The sequence below is a fragment of the Pelobates fuscus genome, chromosome 5 (genome assembly GCF_036172605.1).
Source record: "Pelobates fuscus isolate aPelFus1 chromosome 5, aPelFus1.pri, whole genome shotgun sequence".
Taxonomy (NCBI): Eukaryota; Metazoa; Chordata; class Amphibia; order Anura; family Pelobatidae; genus Pelobates; species Pelobates fuscus.
The window spans coordinates 359,351,019-359,374,476 of NC_086321.1; the positions used below are offsets into that span (position 1 = coordinate 359,351,019).

The 23,458-nt window shown below is 45.4% G+C and overlaps 1 protein-coding gene across 1 annotated transcript in view; it reads right to left on the reverse strand.

Moving 5' to 3' along the window:
* Positions 1-23,458, reverse strand: part of C5H17orf67 (chromosome 5 C17orf67 homolog) — a 36,355-nt gene that overhangs the window by 7,958 nt on the left and 4,939 nt on the right. Inside the window, exon 3 of the mRNA XM_063453347.1 lies at positions 374-520. Coding sequence (XP_063309417.1) covers positions 404-520 — 117 coding nt within the window. The 3' untranslated portion in view covers positions 374-403. The remainder of the gene's footprint in view (positions 1-373; positions 521-23,458) is intronic.

Below are 23,458 nucleotides of genomic sequence, written 5' to 3' on the forward strand. Positions count from 1 at the left end.
TGATTTTTATTTATTTTTTCTTTTCTTTTTTTCTTAATGAGTATTCATACATTTGTATTATGCTGATAAATGTTGATTATTATTATTGTTACTCTTGTTAAAATTGCAAAATCATCCAATATAAAACATTTCTCAAGAATTTGATACCAACTAACACTGCCGATATAACCTACACTGAAAGCCAGTAAACCTCTCCTGCCTGCGGATCATAGTGGCGGGTAAAAGGCAGACCAGCTGGATGTTTCACATACTGATGTACACTCTACCAGCATAAAATAGTTTGGGTACACAAAATCCTATGCTGTGACATCTTGCAAACCTGGTAGTGTAAAGGGTTGAGGATGGCATGTCACTGATGTAGCACGGCATTTACCTTATTTACGGGAAGTCCAAATTCAGACTTTTAAACAGGATTAACAATGTTGCGGTTGCAGTGGGGCTGGCAATGTGGGTTCCACCAATGTTCATAAAACTGCTCCTCTGATCGCTGCTCTAGGCGTTGCAAGTAGAGCATGTATTCCTGGGGGGGAACAGAGCAGTGTACAATTGAATTCAAATTCACAAACATTTACACATATTTATAAACTTCTAAATCATACATCTAAGTAATTTAAACTTCCAAAGAGGGACACTTTAACCCCTTAAGGACCAAACTTCTGGAATAAAAGGGAATCATGACATGTCACACATGCCATGTGTCCTTAAGGGGTAAAGCAGTACTGTCACCCCACCCCCCTCCCCCCACCCACCTTCCAAATTAGTATTTTATAAAGATACAATCTTCTGAAATACTCATATTGACTGTGTTGGAATTTCACTGAAACTCCAACCCAGCCAAAAGTTATACTGAGACAAAGCACGGACTACTTTGTCTCAGTATTTTTCCTACGCCTGACACTCCTAGACACAGAGCGGAGCTACTGCTGTCTAGAAGTGTAAATCCCGCTGCTGTCACCAGAGAAGGCTGCAGGGAATTGTCTCTGTCTATAAACAGTCTCGCGGGATCCTCTGTAGACCTCAATGCTTTACTCTCGTGCATGTGCACGAGTACAGCAGTGACCTCGGCTCCTAGCACAGAAATGTTAGGAGCAGAAGAGGACAGGCCGCCCCCCTGGGACACGTTCAGGTAAGTTAAACTCACCTGCCCATCCAGGCCCCCTCAGGCACAAATTATGCAAAGTGGCAGTGCCGCTTTAATTTTAGGGGGTGGTGCGGGTGATATTATGGTACTTATTTCATTACCTTTTTATATAAATGAGAATGCAAATTAGAACCAAATGTTTCTTTTTGTGCAGATTTTGTTAATGCATATATTATTGTAAGAGTGTGCATATATACTGTAAAATAGGTGCTTATATATTGTAACAATTGTAGTCCCGTTTCTCAAGCAGCTACACACTCGTGTCTCCCACCTCGGGGATGTACCAAAAACGTGACTTTTATTGCAGTTTAAAGACATTTCATTTTTATTTACTTTTTATTTTTATTGCATTCCTTCTAAAGTGGGGAGACTTGGCAGGGTGATAGATGCTCTTTGATATAAGCTGTAAATATGTTGAAGCATTACTTTATTTTTGATGTTCACAATAAAAAAATGCTATTGGAACACGATTGATATGTTGTGTCGCTCAAATCCAATGACCACAGAACCCAATACGATTTCACACTTTATAAACAAACTTTAATGAGTTCATTTGGATACATTGTCATTTGGCAGTTGACTCATAGATGTGAAATCTCACACTTATAATTCCCTTTAAAAAAATAAATAAAAAAAAACCTCTGCATCCATTCATTTGGATCTGATTTCTCACATACATTGCCATTTGTAGGACATTCCGCTTACGCAATCCTAATGACGATCTAGCTGCCAAGTGTGATGGCGACGGGGATATATCCCTACGGACAGCTGGAGACTCCCACGTAACAGCCCAAGGAAAAGATTAATGCTGTTACTCACGTCCAAAAGTCACATTGTATCAAGTTGCATTTTCACACCGTCAAGAACTCGGTAATTGTAGGTCTCACATACATCATCTCATGTAAAATGGAAATTGAACCCAATGGAAGGCTCCAGCACTGGTAGCTCTCAGTGAGTTAGTCAGCACGTCTGGAGCAATGTCCTAACCCTCCCGCTGCGGCCAATGGCAATCTGGGCAATTTAATTGTCCCTGTGCCACTGGGCTGCCACAACTTGTCTGTCTTCCCAGCAGTGACATTTAGGGCTCTAATTCGATGTGTAGCACTAACTATGCAAAGAGAAAGATTTGTCAGTGTCTGAAACTATACGAAATATTAATGTCATAAAAGAATAATATATAGGGGCTTTCTGACTAAGAGGGGAATTGTGGAGAATTAATGAGGCTGTTGCAAGTTTTAGGTTAGTTTTTTAGGTTATTGCAAGAAAATAGCTAATTGAAAGCATTGTGAATTGTAGATGTTTTTTTCCCCCCGATCTGTTAATGTGGCCTAAAATTTGTATTTGTCAATTTTACATGGTTTTCAGTTCAGAGAATTATCCTAATTCATTGCTAATAGAGATTAGTAACTTTAATATTGCATCCATTCTTCTAGGTCAGTGATCGTTGTGCAGGTGTGCAAGACTACAGTTCCCATCATGCTTTGCCAGACATTCATGTTTTTTTTTGTTTTTGTTTTTTAAACAAATAAGTTTGGTACTAAAGCAGAAATAAAGATGCCGATTTCTAATATATTTATACAGTTAGGTATACATCAGACAACTTTATTAGCTCAAACATTCCTATTCCATTTAGACTTTCCAAATTGCAACAAAAAATATTACTTATTCATATTTTAATGGCTATAAAACGTACAATAGCCAGAAACAGGAAAACTCTAACAGCACCACTATGGTTAGAAATAAATAACCAGATTAATTATCACGGGCAGATGGAAGAAGCATTCTACAGAAATTCAGGTAGGATCTCATTATATAAGAAAGTATGGGGAAAAATTGATTAATATCTCCTAAAGAAATAACAGAAACATAAAAAGTAAAAATAAGGAAAATATAAAGATATAAAATTCATACGACTGGATAGGAAAATACACTGGCTCTAACTGATGGTATCATTTAAGGTCAATATAGCCAGTGAGACCTTACGATCACCCAATCACCCATAATACAATTCAGCAATTGGTTACCCTTGTTATTGTGTTTTATTTTTTTTTCTTGAAATTAATGTATGAAAGATTGGAATTTGATTTTTTTTTAAAAATGGAATTGAACATTAGTGAATACTTTGACTTGTGCACGTTAAGCTTTTTGGCAAGATGTGGCAACTGACAGAGCTTCAACATGCTTATTCATACTGGTGGCATCTCATTGTGCTTGTGTAAGGTAAACTATGGAGGGTCTTCAGGATATTCCTTAGACCCCAATTTAGTGCTGGTGTGGCACTGGTAGATGAATGTAGCAGAAGCTGAATTCAGAGCAGAAGCATAACCTGGCAACACCATTAAAGGACCACTTTAGTCACACAGACCACTTCAGCTCAATGAAGGGGTCTGGGTGCCAGGTCCCCCAGGTTTTAACCATGCAGCTGTAAACATAGCCATTTCAGGGTTAATCAATCTTCCCGACAGCCGCTAGAGGGGCTTCTGCGACGCTCAATGCGAAAATCGCATTGAGCACGCAGAACGTCCATAGGAAAGCATTAAGTAATTTTTGAATGTGCATGCGCATTCAGCTCCACTCGGGAGCTGACGTCGGAGGGGAGAAGAGGTCACCTGCGCCGAGGGAGCCTGGCGCTGGATTAAGGTAAGTGGCTGAAGGGGTTTTAACCCCTTCAGCCCAGCGGGAGGGGGGCCCTGAGGTTGTGGGGGGACCTGGAAAAAAAAAAGATGTAATCTGGAATATATTTTTAAGGCACAGTCACCTTGTTTTGTTCCAGGAGTGGACAAAAAAAAAATAAAAGGCAGGTTGGGTGGGAGAGGGGGTCTCTTTTATTCCAGCTAATTGATAATCTGAAAGTGCCATCCAGGTTGGTTAACATGACGTAGAAAATTGATAAATATTGTGTTTCATTAGAGAGCGTTAGATTAAAATATATTCAAATAAAATTACTTCAAATTAAAGCTAAACAATTGCAATAGACATAATCACTATTTCAAACTCTCGTGTTTTCCGAAAGTTTCCGATTTTTACATCTTTATGCAGTGTGCTCTGCTCTCACTAAGTAGGACACCTGACAGCTGCTACTAATCTTAACACAGGTTTCCGCAGGAGTTCATGGGAAATGTAACTGGTGCCCAAGCCGCATGGTGCCTGCTATCAGTCTGTTAGTAGTTCCATTTACTTTATGACTTAAAGGGACACTCTAAGCTACTTAAGTAACACTTTTCGCGTAGATTTTCATTTATTGCTGCAGCGATATGTAAACCCCTTCATCAAGGGACATTACAGGAACCATAAGTTATTCCTCCCCCACTGACTTACAAAACAATGACCTAAAAAAAACACTTTACAAAATTAGCTGCTTACTTCTTTTAAATTAATATTGACGTCTGTGCTTGCATTACATCTCACTATTGAAATTGCCAGTGTTTGGGGAAGAGGGGAAAAAATATTCCTCCTTTATCTGCAGTGACACCTTGTGGATGTTTTTATGTACTAGTGGTCACTTTCATCTGGTTATTCTAAGACCATGAACCACTGCTGATTTGCAAGTTATATATCCTTGCCTGATCATAAGTGCTCAAGAAAATATATATCATTAAAGTAAGCACTGTTGTTAAAAAGTTTCATCATTTCCTAATAAATCTATATAAATGATGAATCAGTTAAGAATCGAATTATGTAGTGGACCAGTCAGTTTCCCTATGATGTATATTATATATTTATTTCATTTAGTGCATTGACATATTTTCTAAGATTTTGGATGCATGCTTTACCTTAAAGGTTTACTCCTAACAAAAAACTGTGTAACTCTTACCATTGGGTTGAAACCGTTCCAATGCCGTGGCAAAGTTTTCTGATCTTCCTTCGCTGATGTCACTCCCCCTAGCAGGAGTGGGATGTATGTCAGGAAGGGCGAGCTGAGAGGAGGTGGTTCATGCCCCCATTGGCTGCCTGGTGCCAACATGCTGTGCGTGCTGGCATGAGATGCAAAATTTGCACAGATTCACATTAGTCACCCAGAACTCTTGTTCCGAACTGGCTTATGACGTTGGTGGAGGTTGGTGGTAACATGAGTTAATCTCCATATGTGCAAAGTTTTATAGCGAAGCGATGCACATACAGACTCCAGGCACCATGACCGCTTTAAATTACTGAAGGGGGCCCGGCCGCCCTCTGACCCGGTATGTACGCCAGTGTGGCCAGCCTCTTCTCCTGGGGGGCCTAGGAGCTGGCCACCTCAGGGCAGTGGCAGATCCAGAGCCTGATCTCGGGAGGGGCACTTGTAGATTATTTAAATAAATAATCCAGGCACAATAACCACTACAGCTCAGTGTAGTAGTTATGGTGCCAGTAGTGCCAGGATCCCACCCCAGAGTAAGTAGTAAGTAGTCATACCGTTTGACAACTTACCTGGGGTCTGCTGGGATATAGGGCATAGGAGCAGTGGTGTGTGTTAGGGGTGAAGTGTGTGTGTGAGTGCGGCAGTGTATGTCAGGGTTGCAGTGTGTGTGTGTTAGGGGACAGTGTATGTGTGGGGCAGTGTGTGTGTGAGGGTGGCAGTGTGTGTATGGGGGGCACTGTATGTGTTTTTGGGGCAGTGTGTGTATTGGGAGCACTGTATGTCTGTGTGGGGCAGTGTGTGTATGGGGAGCACTGTATGTATTGGGGGGCACTGTATGTATGTGTGGGGCAGTGTGTGTATGTGGGGGGGCACTGTGTGTATGGGGGGTCGTGTGTGTGGGGCAATGTGTTTATGGGGCAGCAGTGTGTGTAGGGCACTGTATGTGTGTGTGTATGGGTGTGCAGTGTGTGTATGGGTGTGCAGTGTGTGTATGGGGGGCAGTGTGTGTATGGGGGCAGTGTGTGTGTTTGGGGGCAGTGTGTGTGTATGGGGGCAGTGTGTTTGGGGGCAGAGTGTGTATGGGGGGGCAGTGTGTATAGGGGCAGTGTTTGTATGGGGGGGCAGTGTGTGTATGAGGGCAGTGTTTGTATGGGCGGGGAAGGAGGGTAGGGAGGCTTTTTAATAATAATAAAAAAATGTATTTAATAAAATATATATATTTATGTCCCCCTCCCTTCTTACCTTTACTGGGAGGAGGGGGGACATATTTTGTTCTCTGGTGGTCCAGTGGTGAGGTGAACTCTAGCCCGCAGCTCCAGGGCTAGAGTTCACTCTCGCGAGATTTGGAACGCCAAATCTCGCGAGAGGAGAACCCAGAGGAGCTGCAGGTAAGAGCTCCCGGGTCCTCTCTCCCTGCCGGCGGCCAGCACAGTGCCTGCGGACCGGGGAGGGAGATCACAGATCTCTGATCTCCCTCCCCGGTCCGCAGGCACATTGCAGGGATGGCACTTGGACAATGCCAGCCCTGCATTAGCCGGCAGGTGGGAATCTCGGGGGAGGGCAATTGCCCCCTTGCCCCCTCCTGGGTCCGCCAATGCCTTAGGGCCCCCCGAGGCTGGCCCTGGTGTCACCGGGCAACCGGTCCTGCGGGTGCGCGAGGGAGCACTCTCCCCTGAGCGCTCTCTGCCCAGCTCCCTCGCGCACCGCACTTATGCCGGAGCCGGAAAATAACGTCATATTCCGGCTCTCGCATCAGTAAGAGGCGCGCGAGGGAGCTGGGTAGAGAGCACTCAGGGGAGAATGCTCCCTCGCACGCCCGCAGGACCGGCCACCGGGCAGCCCCACTGGACCCCAGGGAATCCCCTCAGCACTCCCAAAGGTAGGGAGGCTGGGGGATCACATTTAAAAAAAAATGTGTGTGTATGTTTGTTAGTGTTAGAGTGTGTGTGTGTGTTAGTGTTAGAGTGTGTGTGTGTTAGTATTAGAGTGTGTGTGTATTAGAGTGTGTGTGTGTCTGCGAGTGTCAGTGAGTGTGTTAGTTTTTGTGTTTGTGTGTGTGCTACTGTGTGTGTTAGCTTGTGTGTGTCTGCTAGTGAGTGTCAGTGTGTGTGTTAGTTTGTGTGTCAGTGAGTGTGTGTGTGTCAGTTAGTGTGTTAGTTTGTGTGTGTCTGTTAGTGAGTCTGTTTGGTGTCTGTTAGTGAGTGTGTGTTTGTCACTGAGAGTGTATGTTTTGTAAGTGAGTGTGCATGTGTGTCTGTCTGTCAGAGAGTGTGTATGTATGTATGTCTGTCACTGAGTGTGTCTCTGTCAGTAAATGTGTGTCAGTTAGCTAGTGTGTATGCGTCTGTTCGTGAGAGTGTGTGTGTTTAAAACCCCTTCAGCACTTACCTTTCTCCAGCGCTGGACTCCCTTGGCACTGGGGATCCCTCCGCCTCGATTCGCCTCACAGCTCCGAATGCGCATGCGCGGCAAGAGCCACACGCACATTCAAACCGCCCATAGGAAAGCATTATTCAATGCTTTCCTATGGACGTCCAGCATCTTCTCACTGTGATTTTCACAATGAGACAGCCACTAGAGACTGGATTAACCCTCAGTGAAACATAGCAGTTTCTCTGAAGCTGCTATGTTTACAGCGGCAGGGTTAAAACTAGAGGGACCTGGCACCCAGACCACTTCATTGAGCTGATGTGATCTGGGTGTCTGTAGTGGTCCTCTAAGTGTATGTGTATCTGCATGCACTGGCGTATATACCGCTCTCGCAGGGGTCGCAGCCCTGCGACCAGGTGCCCACTGCCATGTGTTGCGGCCCCGGCCAGCGCAAAGTAAGCTCGGAGGGGGGCCCACGGATCAATTTTCACACCGGGGCCCCATGGGTCGTGTGTACGTCACTGAATATATACATGTGGAACATTGAGATGACAGTATTATATCCTACTTAGATGAAAATATCTGAGCATATTGTTTGAAAACAGAATTATGGAAAACGTATGTCTTATATTATTACAAAACCTCTCCTTTAATTTCACGTTGATAGGTTTCAGAGTAAACAAATAGAAAGTGATGTTTTATATTTTTAATTACATTTTATTAAAGTAAACTTCAGGAATGATTTTGGGCCCCTTCGGAGAACCAGCCACCGTTCTAACAGATAATTAGTAAGGCAAAAAATTGTTAGCATTAATAATTAAGAAAATGCAGGAAAGAAGATGGAAGCGTCATTGTCCTGGCAAAAAGCCTGGACAAAACACACGATAAGCATCTATCAGACAGAGCCATTGGGAGAATTACTTTCCTAAGCTAAATTCATTTCTGGGGTGACACTGTGAAAAGAGAAAAAAAAAAAAAAGCTTTCTGTTTGCCGGTAATAAATCGTGGCGGAATTTCATCACTGTCTGCAGTGTTTTCGTTTGCATCCTGCACCCACTGAAACTTGCTGTACCATCTTAAGACTAGTTTATGAGCCAGCTGAAAGTGAAGCTGAAATCAAACTGTGTTAAACACAGAACAACTTAATTATTCCCCTGATAAATAAAATGGTGCAGATAGGGTTACAGTTATGTGTTTTAATAATTGGGGATTTTACCCTGTATCTGCCTACAAGATGGTGTGAACTGTAACCTCCCATAACTGTCAGTCTAGTTACAGCATAGCAGTCACTTCTAAAACTATTTTTAATGTAATCATTATTTTGTTATTATTGCAAGAAAATATATTTTTTCTTGTTTTTATATTTACTACATGAAAAAAAATGCTTTAGTATATGACAGGGTCTTTTAACCATATAAATTGGTCCATGGCTATGTCTTCGCCTGCATGGCTGTTACGTTTATGTGGGTTCTGTTGGTTGGAGGGCTAGAGGACTGTCTGCGGGAGGTCTCTCCTACTCTCCCAGTCACTCAATTCTTTGGCACAGGAGTCTCTGCTAAAGAATTAATTCACGTGCTCCTGCATGTGAAGAAGACTGACGTGCATGACATGAGCAGGCAGTAGTCTGCACATCATAAGCATTTAAAAAAATTAAAAAAAATTATATTCTTTATTTTTCTCATTTCACATTCAATAAGAACATTAATGAGTGTTCAAAAACGGCATAAATTGATGCAGCATAAAGTCCATGTGCGTCCGCACTCCCCTCTGGATCGTATGATTAAAAATACAGTGTAATACCGGCGCCGGCCAGTATGTGGCTCTGTGTATGGAGAGAGACAGGGATAGGAAGCTACATCTTATTCCTGCTTCTCTCTCCTGACTGAATCCGCAGGGGAGCAGCACATGCAGCCAGAGACAGCCTACAGATCAGGTAAGTGAGGCATGAGCAGGGGGGAGCCTACAGATCAGGTAAGTGAGGCATGAGGGGGCAGCCTAACAGTTTAGGGAAGTGAGGCATGGGGGGCAGCCTATAGATCAGGGAAGTGAGGCATGGGGGGCAGCCTATAGATCAGGGAAGTGAGGCATAGGGGGCAGCCTATAGATCAGGGAAGTGAGGCATAGGGGGCAGCCTATAGATCAGGGAAGTGAGGCATAGGGGCAGCCTATAGACCAGGGAAGTGAGACATAGGGGGCAGCCTATAGATCAGGGAAGTGAGAGATGGGGGGGGTCCACCTACAGATCAGGTAAGTGAGGGATGGGGGGGAGGCAGCCTACAGGAAGGGTCAGCAAGGAGCAGGAAGGTAAAGTAAGAGAAGGAGCAGAAAGGAGAAGGAACAGAAATGAGCAGGAAGGGACATCAAGGAGCTGGAAGGGACAGCAAGGAGCGCAATAGGTAAAGTAGGAGAAGGAGCACAAATGAACAGAAATGAGCAGCATGGAGCAGGAAGGGTCTGCAAGGAGCAGGAAGGTTCAGCAAGGAGCAGGAAGGGTCAGCAAGCTGAAGGAAGGGTCAGCAAGGAGAAGGAAAGGTCAGAAGGGAGCAGGAAGGGTCAGCAAGAAGGAGGAAGGGGCAGAAAGGGTCAGCAAGGAGCTGGAAAGGGCAGCAAGGAGCAGAAAGGGACCGAAGGAGCACATAGGTAAAGTAGGAGAAGGAACAGAAATGAGCAGGAAGGGTCAGCAATGAGCTGGAAGGAGCACAAACGTAAAGTAGGAGAAGGAGCAGAAATTAGCAGGAAGGGTCTGCAAGGGGCAGCAAGTAGCAGGAAGGGTCTGCAAGGAGAAGGGTCTGCAGAGAGCAGAAAGGGACAGAAGGAGCACATAGGTAAAGGAGCAGAAAGAATCAGAAGGAGCACAAAGGTAAAGTAGGAGAAGGGGCAGAAAAGGGTAGCAAGGAGCAGGAATGGTCTGCAAAGAGCAGAAAGGGATCAGAAAGAGAAAGGAGCAGAAGGGGGGGGGGGGGCAAAATAAGCAGAAAGTAGCAGAAAGGTAAAGGAACAGAAGGAGCCAAGGAGGAGAGAAGACAGTGTCAGAAGAAAAAGAAGACTGTGTCAAATGAAGGAGAAGAAAAGAAGATTGGAGCAGGAAGGACAAGTGAAGTGAACCCTCAACTTTATTCTGGACACCACATCATAAGGCTTTGGTACATGGGCCTGGCAGGGAATTTTTTTTTTTATGAACCGGGAGCTAGCGATTGGCTTAGAGCGTCAATTGACCACTCTAGCCAATCTGCAGCACCCATGCCTGATGTCAATCTGTGTGTCTCATTCCTCCCCCAGCTCCTCCATGTGTCTCATTCTCCCCTCAGCTCCTCCATGTGTCTCATTCCTCCCCCAGCTCCTCCATATGTCTCAATCTCACCCCAGCTCCTCCATGTGTCTCATTCTCCCCCCCCGCCATCCATGTGCCTCATTTTCCCCAGTCCCTCCATGCAGGACCGGCCTTAGGCCATTAGGCGCCCTGTGGGACAAGGCTTCACGGCGCCCCTCCCCACCATGTTGCCTGTATACAGTCACACACACAGGCACAGGCAGACAATCACACAAACAGTTACAGGCAGACAGTCAGACATGCTCAGTTACAGGCAGACAGTCACACACATAAACACACACACACAGTTACAGGCAGACAGCTACATATGCTCAGTTACAGGCAGACAGTCACAGAGCCAAACACACAGTTAAAGGCAGACAGTCACACACAGTTACAGGCACACAATCACGAACAGTTACACACAGCTGACAGTCACACATCAGGGAGGCAATCACACATACAGACAGTCATGCACACACACACACACACAGGCAGGCAGTCACACACATGCAGGCAGTCAGACACACACGCAGGCAGGCTGGCAGACACACACGCAGGCAGGCGGGCAGAAAGTCCCACACACACAGGCAGGCAGGCACACACAGGCAGACAGACAGTCACACACAAAGATAGGTAGTCACACCGACAGTCACACAGACAGGCAGGCAGAGAGACAGGCAGTCACACACACAGACAGGCAGTCACACACACAGGCACACAGTCACAAAAACAGGCAAACAGTCACACTCAGGCAGGCAGACACACACACACACAGGCAAATAGTAACACACAGGCAGTCAGACAGACAGTCACACACAGGCAGGAAGGCGGGCAGACAGTCCCACACACACATACACACACACAGGCAGGCAGGCACACACAGGCAGACAGTCACACACAAAGGTAGGTAGTCACACCGAGAGTCACACAAACAGGCAGACAGGCAGTCACACACACACACACACAGGCATGCAGACAGTCACACACACAGGCAGGCAGACAGTCACACACAGGCAGGCGGGCAGACAGTCACACACACACACACACAGGCAGGCACACACAGGCTGGCAGTCAGGCAGACAGTCACACACAAAGGCAGATAGTCACACAGACAGCCACACATACAGGCAGGCAGGCAGTCTCACACACACACACACACAGGCAGGCAGACAGTCTCACACACAGGCAGGCAGACAGTGACACACAGGCAGGCGGGCAGATAGTCACACACACACAGGCAGGCAGTCAGACAGACAGTCACACACAAAGGCAGATAGTCACACATACAGGCAGGCAGGCAGACAGTCACACATACAGACAGCCACACACACACACACAGGCATGCAGACACACAGGCAGGCAGTCACACACACACAGGCAGGCAGTCACACACACAGGCAGGCAGACAGTCACACACAAAGGCAGGTAGTCGCACAGACAGTCACACATACAGGCAGGCAGACAGACAGACAGTCACACACACAGGCAGGCAGTCACACAGACAGACAGTCACACACACACACACAGACACAGGCATGCAGACACACAGGCAGACAGTCACACACACACACACACAGGCAGGCAGACAGACAGTCACACGCAGGCAGGTAGGCAGGCAGACAGTCACACAAACGCAGGCAAGCACACACAGGCAAGCAGTCAGACAGACAGTCACACACAAAGGCAGGTAGTCACACATACAGTCACACACACAGGCAGTCATACAGACAGACAGTCACACACAGGCATGCAGACACACAGGCAGGCAGTCACACGCACACACACACAGGCAGGCAGACAGACAGTCACACACAGGCAGTCACACAGACAGTCACACACAGGCATGCAGACACACAGGCAGGTATTCACACACACAGGCAGGCAGACAGACAGTCACTCACAGGCAGGCAGGCGGGCAGACTGTCACACACACACACAGGCAGGCAGGCACACACACACAGGCAAGCAGTCAGACAGACAGTCACACACAAAGGCAGGTAGTCACACAGACAGTCACACATACAGGCAGGCAGGCAGACAGTCACACACACAGGCAGGCAGTCACACAGGCAGACAGTCACACAGACACACACAGGCATGCAGACACACAGGCAGACAGTCACAACACACACACAGGCAGGCAGTCACACACACAGGCATGCAGACACACACAGGCATACAGACTTACCTCTTTCCAATATGGCTGGAAGGGGGAGTGGATGCAGTTGGTTGTTGTCCTTCCTTCTCCCTCTTCCTGTGCAGGGGCTTCGGGTATGTAGTAGCCCCACCTCTGCCTCGCGATAAGCCCTGCCTCTGCCTCACGATAAGCCCCGGCTCTGCTGCTCCTTAAGCCCTGCCCCTGCTGCCGCAATATTTTTATTCTTTTCTTTTCTTAATAATTAATCCTCCACCTGTTTTAGCTCCCCTGAAACCGGCCATGTGTGAGCTGTGTCGGCCACAGGGCGCCCCCTGCTCCAAGGCCGGTCCTGCCTACATGTTACTCATCCCCCCAGCTCCTTCATATGTCTAATTCCTCCCCCAGCCCCTCCATGTGTCTTATTCCCCCAGTCCTTCCATGTGTCTCAATCTCCCCCAGCTTCTCCATGTGCTTTATTTTACCCCAGTCCCTCCATGTGTCTCATCCCCCCCAGTTCCTTCATGTATCTAATCCCCCTCCACTGGGAGCACTTCCTGTCAGACCAGTTAGAGAATTCATAAGATCCTCTACCTGCGATCCGCTCGGCCACACCATATGTAGAGACTGGCAGGAGAGAAGCGCTGTGTGCTTCTTTCCTGCCAGTCACCCGGCGACTGCGTGCCCCAGGCAGGGCCCGCCATGTGCATCAGCAGGGGTCTACAGGGCAGACAGGCAACCGGAAGTGATGGGCCCTGTCTCAGCTGCGACCCCTGCGACTGCAGTAGGTACACAATTGCACACCAACATGCTGGCCACTGGCATCTAATGACAATACAGCCACTCTCTATTAAATTAAAGGAGCACTCCACACCAAGCACCATAACTACTACAGCACACTTCAATCCTCCACTACAAGCAAAGCTCTGGTGGCCTCATTGGCTCATTAGCAGAATGCGATCAAGCTGACTCTACAGCTGTAGTGGTTATGGTGCTCGTAGTCAGTGGTGTATCCCGGTTTTGTGCTGCCCTAGGCAGGACAAAACTCAGGCGCCCCGCCCCCCCCCCCACGCCACCGCCACCCAACCTTTCCCCCCACCCCGCATTCTAAATACACACACACACATTCACTGACAGATACGCATACACTAGCTAACAGAAACACACACTCGCTAACAGAAACACACACACACTAACAGACACACTCACACTCAGTAACAGACAAACACACTCACTAACAGACACAAACTAGCAGACACACACACTCACAGGCAAACACACACACTAACAGTCAGACACACACAGTCAGACACACACAGTCAGACACACACAGCCAGACACACACACTAACAGACACAGACACACACTAACACACACACACACACACACACACACAGTCAGACACACACTCACTAACAGACAAACACACTAACAGACAAACACACTAACAGACACATACACACACTAACAGACACACACTAACACACACTCACACACACACTCATCCACTAACAGACACACACTAACAGACACACACTAACAGACACAGACACACACTAACAGACACACACACTAACAGACAAACACACTAACATACACAGACACACACACACACACTATCAGACACACACACACACTATCAGACACACACACTAACAGACACACACACCAACAGACACACACACTAACAGACACAGACACACACTAACAGACAAACACACTAACAGACAAACACACTAACAGACAAACACACCACTAACAGACACTAACACCCACTCACCCACACACACACTCACCCACATTAAAACTTTTTCTAAATGTATTTAAACACCCCCCCCCCCCAGCCTCCTTACCTTTGGGAATGCTGGGGGGGGGGTGTCTCTTCCTCCCTGGTGGTCCAGTGGCTGCTGGGCGGGCAGGATTGGCGGGCGGCACTGGCGGATGGCTGGCGAGGGAGCACTTCCTCTGAGCTGTCTGCTCAGCTACCTCGCGCGCCGCAGAGTGAGGCTGGGAGGCGGAGCTGGAATATGACGTCATATTCCGTCTCCCAGCCTCACTCTGCGGCGCGCGAGGGAGCTGAGCAGACAGCTCAGAGGAAGTGCTCCCTCGCCAGCCGCCCGACCGCCCAGCAGCAGCCCAGCATGTCTGTTAGCCGCAAGGCTAACAAGACATTTGCCTTGGGCATTTAGGGGCGGCTTTTTTTGCCGCCCCCTGGAAAATGCTGCCCAAGGCAAATGCCTTGTTTGCCTCGCGGCTAATACGCCCCTGCTCGTAGTGTTCCTTTATTAAAGCTATGATTTGTGATAAAACCATCCACAATTGCTGAACTCTGTAAACTCTTAGGACCACAATTATGAGAAGCAGCTACGAGAGCCCTGTATTGGTGGTACAGCAGTCTTTTATCTTGGCAGTATACTGTTGGTTTTTGTGTTGTGTAGTGTCATTTAGCATTGTTTGTATTTTGGCACTTTTTTGCACTGGCACTTTGTTATATCTGCACAGTCATCTGTATAACTGAAGCTGCTGTCCACAGGGGCTTTCGTGCCTTATTTGGCTTTTTAACATTGTATTGCGATTTTGCACAATTTTGTATGTGCTATTGCTTATTTTACTTGGATTTATTACCAATAAAGTGGATATTTGTCCCTCCTATCCATGGACCATGGGAATCTCCAGATTGAATTTAACTTTGTGATTGTGGCGCCCTGTTTCTTCTAATTTATTAATCAGGATTCTGTGGTTGTTTATATAGAGGTTTTGGAGTGACCTCGTGACAGTGGCTTGCCTACACTAGTTTGATATTATTTCACCACCCACCCGTACACGGTTTTTGTTTATATTTGGCCACAATTATGTCCATCCTTCTACCTGGCTATAAATCACAAAGTTTGGAAGTTAAAGTTTTGACCAAATCACGGACAGGTTGATAGTTTTGAGAAAATGATTAAGACAATAGATGTTGTGTTTGAGCTAACTAGCTAACTGGAGTGTCCTGAGCTTGCCACAATGACTGACATGTTGCACGTTGAAGCTGTCCGGCTTACAGCAACTGATTGTCTGCCAGCGCACACTGTAATATTGGATGCAACACCCCTTAGTTGAATCGGAGAACTAGCATTCCCTGCGAGAGGAGTACTCTACTGCTAGGACAGCTAACAGTTGTAAATACACACAAAAAAGCAAACAAACAAAACAAAACACAAAGTTTGCAGGTTGCATAAGAACAACTGTTTACTTTAGAGGCAACACTGTCTCTGCAATCATTTGTCTTCCAGTAAAGCAGCAAAGACTAACTAAATCCCTTTAGTAAGTTAAAGCAGAATTTCTGTAGAAACCGTACAAACGTCATGTTTACTAGTCTAAGATCAATATGTTTCTTATACGTTTGATATGGGATGTTTGGTTTTATTAAAACATGCATAGTACTAACATCAGTTGTTTACTTGTTGTAATATTGACATAATGTGTTGAAAACATTTTAGTTAAAGGTTATTTAATAAATTAACCGCCCACCACCAACAATAATCTTCTTCCTTCCACCACCTGTCTCTCTCTCTGCCAGGGATCCAGCAGGCCCTCTGCTGGCCACAAAGAGAAAAGCTCAGCAGAGAGATGGGAAAATCAGCAATAATTCATTATTATTATTATTATTATTATTTTATTATTTATATAGCGCCATCAAATTCCGTAGCGCTGTACAATGGGATTATCTCACACTGCACAAGAGCATTGACTGGATTCTCGCTGCTTGAAAGGGGGAAGAGGAAGAGAGGACCCTAAACAGGTTTTTTATACAGATTGTACTTGTTTATGTCTAGCAACTGTACATATCATATGTGTCCATTTTGCCCACACACATTATTGCTTTTCCACTTTGGTGGAAATTCCACAAAACTGCGTCCCGAAAAATATACTTAAAGGGACATTATAGGCACCCTGACAACTTCATCTCAATAAAGTATATTTAGTCTCAATGAAGTATAACAAATAGTGATGTCCCGAACGGTTCGCTGGCGAATAGTTCCTGGCGAACATAGCATGTTCGCGTTCGCCACGGATGGCGAACATATGCGATGTTCGGTCCGCCCCCTTTTTGTCATCATTGAGTAAACTTTGACCCTGTACCTCACAGTCAGCAGACACATTCCAGCCAATCAGCAGCAGACCCTCCCTCCCAGACCCTCCCACCTCCTAGACAGCATACAATTTAGATTAATTCTGAAGCTGCATTCTTTTTTTTTTTTGTGTTTGTGTTTATTATACATTATCCTCCATAGCCAGTAACCTGTGTTTATTATACATTATCCCCCATAGCCAGTAACCTGTGTTTATTATACATTATCCCCCCAAGCCAGTAACCTGTGTTTATTATACATTATCCCCCCATAGCCAGTAACCTGTGTTTATTATACATTATCCCCTATAGCCAGTAACCTGTGTTTATTATATATTATCCCCCCATAGCAGTAACCTGTGTTTATTATACATTATCCTCCCATAGCCAGTAACCTGTGTTTATTATATATTATCCTCCCATAGCCAGTAACCTGTGTTTATTATACATTATCCTCCCATAGCCAATAACCTGTGTTTATTATACATAATCCCCCACATAGCCAGTAGCCTGTGCTTATTATACATTATCTCCCCCATAGCCAGTAACCTGTGCTTATTATACATTATCCTCACATAGCCAGTAACCTGTGTTTATTATACATTATCCCTCCCATAGCCAGTAACCTGTGTTTATTATACACTATCCCCCCCATAGCCAGTAACCTGTGTTTATTATACATTATCCTCCCATAGCCAGTAACCTGTGTTTATTATACATTATCCCCCCATAGCCAGTAACCTGTGTTTATTATACATTATATAGTGAGTGAATAATATAATATATATATATGTTCAGAAACATTTTAGTCATATATGTAAATCGGGTTCACGCAAAGAGGGTGAAAAGGTATTAAAGAAAAACACACTTATTGCATCAAATTTACAAAGCCAAACTTTTAAAAGCTTTCCTCATTTCTTTCTCGGGATGAGGAATATATCGGTTGTAGACTGAGGATTTCCATCTGCCCAATCTTTTAATAATATGCACTGGAGTGTCAGTGTTGAAGGAGACCGAAGCTGCCCCTATTCTAAATGAAATACCCAAGACATGGATACAACCCAATCTTAGGAGTAGTGTTCTGATGTAGAAGATGAATTTAGCCATAGTCAGAGGGATTCAGTGAGAGTAGTGGTGAAATGTGTGTGGCATGACTGAGTGTGGGTAAGTAAGAGTCAAGTATTTTAACTGGGCACTAGTTCTAGGTGGGATAAAGTAGTATAGCGGATGGATGAGTAGTTTGGTTCGTTTTAGAGGTTTGTAGAGAAAGTATATAGTGATCATGAATTTTAGCGATATCCAATATTTTTAATGTGGTCTCATACAAACATAAAATGCTATATAAAATTTGTGGGAATATCGAATAGTCGTGTACAGTAAATCAGAGAGGGCTCAGAATATCGAACCATCGATCGGTAACCTGGATGAAGTAGGGGGTCTATCTGTTTTATTAAATACGCGGTAATATGCTTTTAATGGGATAGGACGTTAGGAAAGGTGTGTGATTGGGATAAGTGGTTGTGGCTGTATTTACCTTATCCTGGGACTGACCTGGCTCCTAAGCTTGAGCCGCGCGTGGCTGGATCACTCCTGCCTCCACACGAGCCGCATGCGGCTTGATCTCCTCTTCTGACTTAGCCGCGTGCACAGACCGCAGTGATCGGTCACGTGGCCCACCTGGCACTAGGAGCACGGCTCGAGTCACAAGCTCGCTCTTAAAGGGGCAGTGGGAGCCAAAAGTTGATTCAGGCTCCCATTGGCCCACGTCATTCCAGCACCCCCACACACGAACGTTTTGGGGGCACAATAGCTTGCATTTAAAACAAACAAACCTTTTTTCACTGTAATATAATAGCAGTCAGTTTCCTTCACACGTGTGCGTTTCAGGGCCTGCCAGGCCACAGTGTCACACCAGTGCAACTCATATCTTGTGTAACAGTAGTGTACATTTAAAAAAAAATACAGGGGGCTTGTTGTCACCTTTTGGGGACCCTTGGTGTTGTACGTGGCTGGGTGGAGGAAGAGACCTTCAATTACATCAGTTAGGACAAGGAACTGGACATGGCTAGCTTGGTATCCAACCTTGTGCAAATGGGGAGTTTGCGGTTGTGCAAATGGACTGTTTGCGGTGCGTTAAACGGGGAGTTTGGTCTGTCACTGTGAAGCGGGCGTAACCCTTACACTACCTGATCAATACAACATCATACCTGATGTTTTAAAGCATGTTATTCCAAACAATTTAGGAATGTTAGGTGATTTATGCCCTTTATGGATTAAAACCAGACTCTGCATCAACTATGTAATTTTCCATGGGAGTTTTGCCATGGATCCCCCTCCGGCATGCCACAGTCCAGGTGTTAATCCCCTTGAAACAACTTTTCCATCACTATTGTGGCCAGAAAGAGTCCCTGTGGGTTTTAAAATTCGCCTGCCTATTGAAGTCTATGGCGGTTCGCCAGGTTCGCCGTTCGCGAACATTTACGGAAGTTCGCGTTCGCTGTCCGCGAACGGAAAATTTTATGTTCGCGACATCACTAATAACAAAGTATATTTCATCTCAATTAAGGGGTCTAGGTGACATGCCCCTGTATTTTTAAGTTTGCAGCTGCAAACATTGCTGTTCTGCAGAACAGCTAGGTTTAAACGCCTCTAGTGGCTGTCTCTCGGATCATCCGATTGACGTAGCTCAATGTCTTGCTGAACATGTGCACTATCCTCCTAATGTTATCCTATGGTAAAGTATTGGATTGGTTGAGATCATTAATCTCAATTATCTCAACCATGGAGTCAGGACCGGCCACATTGAGATCACCGCGGCGTTGGAGAATAGGTAAGAAGAAGACCTTTTCATGTGGTCCGAGGGGGTGGTCACCTAAACGGCTAAAGGACACTATAGCGTTAGGAATTCACATATCTATTCCTAACACTATCAGGGCTGATGGGAGGATTTTTGGCTACACAGACAAAGATTAATTTTGAAGCTCTCCCCCTACCTCCCACCCCCCCATAAAAAATGCATCTTCATCTGTGTGTCCCTTTCTTACCCACGGTTTCTTATTCTCTCTTTTAAACATTGTACCCCCTTTATTGTATCCCCCTTTTGTCGTACACTCCCTTTAGTATAACTTATCACAATTTTTCCCTTTGTGTGTCTCTTACACACAACTTCCCTCCAGCCCCCTTTGTGTGTATTTTTCTTCCCTACCCCAGCCTCTCTGTGTGCTTCTTCCCAGCCCCCAGCCTCTTCCTCCTGTTACCCAACCCATCTGTGTGCCTCTTCCCTTAGCCCCATTTTGTGTATCTCTTTATCCCCTTCTCCACCCCTTCTATGTCTCATTCTACCCACAGCCCCTCTGTGTCCCTTCTCAGCCCCTCTGGGTGACCCTCCCAGCCAATGTCAGACTCTTTTACCCTTAACCCAGCCCCTGTCTGTCTCTTTTGCCCCTTCACTTGCCCCTCTGTGTCGCTCTGTGTCCAAAGCCCCTGTCTGTCTCTTTTGCTTCTTTCCCTGTCTTTCTCTTTCTCCCCTTCTTAAGCCTTTCTGTGTCCTCCCAGCCCCTCTGGGTGTCACTCCCCCAAAGCCCCTGTCTGCCTTTTTTGCCCTTTCCCCAGCCCCCACCCTCAATGTGCCTTATCCCCCCGAGCCCACATATTTGTCTCATCCCCCCCAGCCCCTCCATGCGTCTTATTACCCCCCCGACCCTCCATGTGTCTGCCCATGTGTCTCATTCCCTCCCCCAATGTGTTTATTCCCCCCCCCCCCATGCTGCTCCCCTCCCTCCTGTGTGGCATGGCCGAGCAGCGGACCACGGTAGCGGAGCTTCTGTTTCATCTCTCAAGTCTGACAGGAAGGAATTGGTTATAGTGCCTGGAGTTGCCTGGCACTATACTTCCATTCTGGGTTAAAAACATTTTTAAGTTGCAGTTGAACACTGAATGAAAGCTCCTGGCTACCCACAGTGTGGCCTCCACTGGCTAAGGCAGAGAATATACACTTACTGATAGCCATACCAATTCATACCGGACATTCTCAGCCAATCACATCCCCCCAGAGCTGCTCAAGCTAATGCTGTCTTATTAGTCCAAGTAACAGAGGGAATGAGCTGCTGGTTTAGTACTAAATCATTAAAAATAGTTTAATTTTCAATTTAAGGACAGTGGCAGGGAACTCCAGACACTATAAGCACTTTAATGAAATGAAACAATTATAGTGCTTACAGTGTCTTTTTAACAGTTTCAGAGCATTAAAGTGGTTAGTGGGATCACATAGTTTTCCCATAGTACTGTTCTTATGGCAACCAGTTTTAGAGGTTATATGTGAGACAAGTAAACTTAATGGGACATTTTGAAGTGTCATTGAAGTGGTCTGGGTACAGTGTCCCTTTTGCACTCGGTGCTGCAATGTAAAACAATATATGTGTTTAGATTTTTTTAAGTAACTGCTAACGTCGTTTAAAAAAATATAAAACATTTAAGACTAATACAGTTGCACATAATCTAAGAAAAATACAAGTATTTAAATATAAACCAAGTTTAAAAAAAATAAAAAAAATAACCCTTTCATACTGTAAACATGATTTAGCCCTCTCTCTGCCATAAACTAAAATACAATTCTAATAAACGCTATAGAATGCAGCAGGACATTTTGGGTGGACAGTATAGTATCCAAGTTCCGGAATTTAGAGACATTCTATGTAACTCCAGAAAGACAACGAAGGTTCTCAAGATTCAGCTGGAAGTGAGCAGAGCCCCGGGAAGGCAGTACGGTCCCTGACTGCTGCGTACACTGAGAACACACTGTTTGAGGATTCTGAAAACAAGGTGTGCAAGCAGCTGTGCAGCTAGCTTCTAACCCTGAGTGTCCTAGTGGCCCACCAGCTGCTGAACTCCTACTCTCGCCATACTTAGCCAGCCAGTGTTTCTCTAACGAGCAGTTTGTTCCACTGCACCAAGTTAAAGATAGCTAGGGCAACAAGAGGCTTCAATTCACAGGACAGGTGATGCCTGGGGATCAAAGTTATGGGCAAGTTGTGTTATAATTAACTTGTTATCATGCTAAGCCAACCAGCCAATGGCTGGCCAAGAAGGATGGATTAAAGTTGTGCACTACAGCAGGTACCGTTCCCATGGTAGACGTCATCCCAGATTTCTGTAATAGTTGTGAAGGCTCTAGTGCTGTAATTAATGGGTCACGATTTGATCACGTACCTCACGGGTTCACCTGATTGGGGACATACGCCACAGAAACATCTTCTGCCCCTAATCCTACTTGTACTGCAAACACACTTGGGTAGGCAATGGCTATAAATTGGTACATTGGTAATTTCACATGCAAGCAGCCTGCATCACCAGCTCTAGTTTTGGAGCATCGTTTGAGCAAGAAGCATCGTTACAGTGATTTCACATGGAGTTAGGTCTAATTAAGACCTCATCTAACTATTTAAGGCATTTTGGCCTGGCTTTTTGGAATAAATGCAATGTATCTTAAAAAGTAGTTGTCTTAAAAAAAAAAAAAAGTACTCTGCTTCTATTAAAAAGTATTAAGTTTACTGATTCTTCGTTTGATTAAAGGGATTCTCAAAGCAAAATAAATACTAGATTTTTTTCCAGACAATAGAAAACATGTTTCTATTTCCAACTCCTTTTTCAGATACTTTGATTTTCGAAGGACTTAAAGGAACATTATAGGGTCAGGAACACAAACATGTATTCCTGACCCTATAGTATTAAAACCACCATTTAGCCCCCCGTGTCCCCCGTTGCTACCCTAAATATAGTAAAATCGTACTTGTATTCAAGTCTGCAGCTGCTGCCTCTGCCCCTGATCTGCCTGCTTGGCTGACATCATCAAAAGTGATGTGATGTGAACCAATCACAATGCTTTTCCATAGGATTGGCTGAGACTGATCAGGGCAGAGCCAGAACAAGTCGTCAAACACAGCCCTGGCCAATCAGCATCTCCTCAAAGAGATGAATTGAATCATTTCATCTCTCTGAGGAATGTTCAGTGTCTCCATGCAGACGGTGAAGACACTAAATGGCAGTGCTGCAGTGCCCCAGGCAGTAGCCATCTGAGGTGTGGCCAGTGGAGTTATCACTAGGCTGTAATTTAAACACTACATTTTCTCAGAAAAGACAGTGTTTCCTGAAAAAGCCACAAGGGAATGATTCTACTACAAAAATATGTAGTTCTGGTGGCTATAGTGTCCCTTTAACATTCGGTGTAATCTTGCACAGCATGATAATCCTGATTGTGTTGAATGCTTCTCATAGAGAAGCATAGGATTAGAAGTAGAACATGTGCCGTTTTACCTCATTGCTTCTCTGAATCATATCTGATTAAAGGAACACTAAAGCTTTAGGAATACAAACAAGTATTGCTAACACTACATTGTTCCCCTACTTACAGGTGGCCGGCCCCCTGCTGTGAGAGTTTGGAAGTAGAGTTTTACTTACCTATATTCCCTTGTCAGTTGGTCTCGCCGTGTTCGATCCACCTTCTTGATGATCTCAGTCAATCCACTGTTTCCCTATATGGAAACACT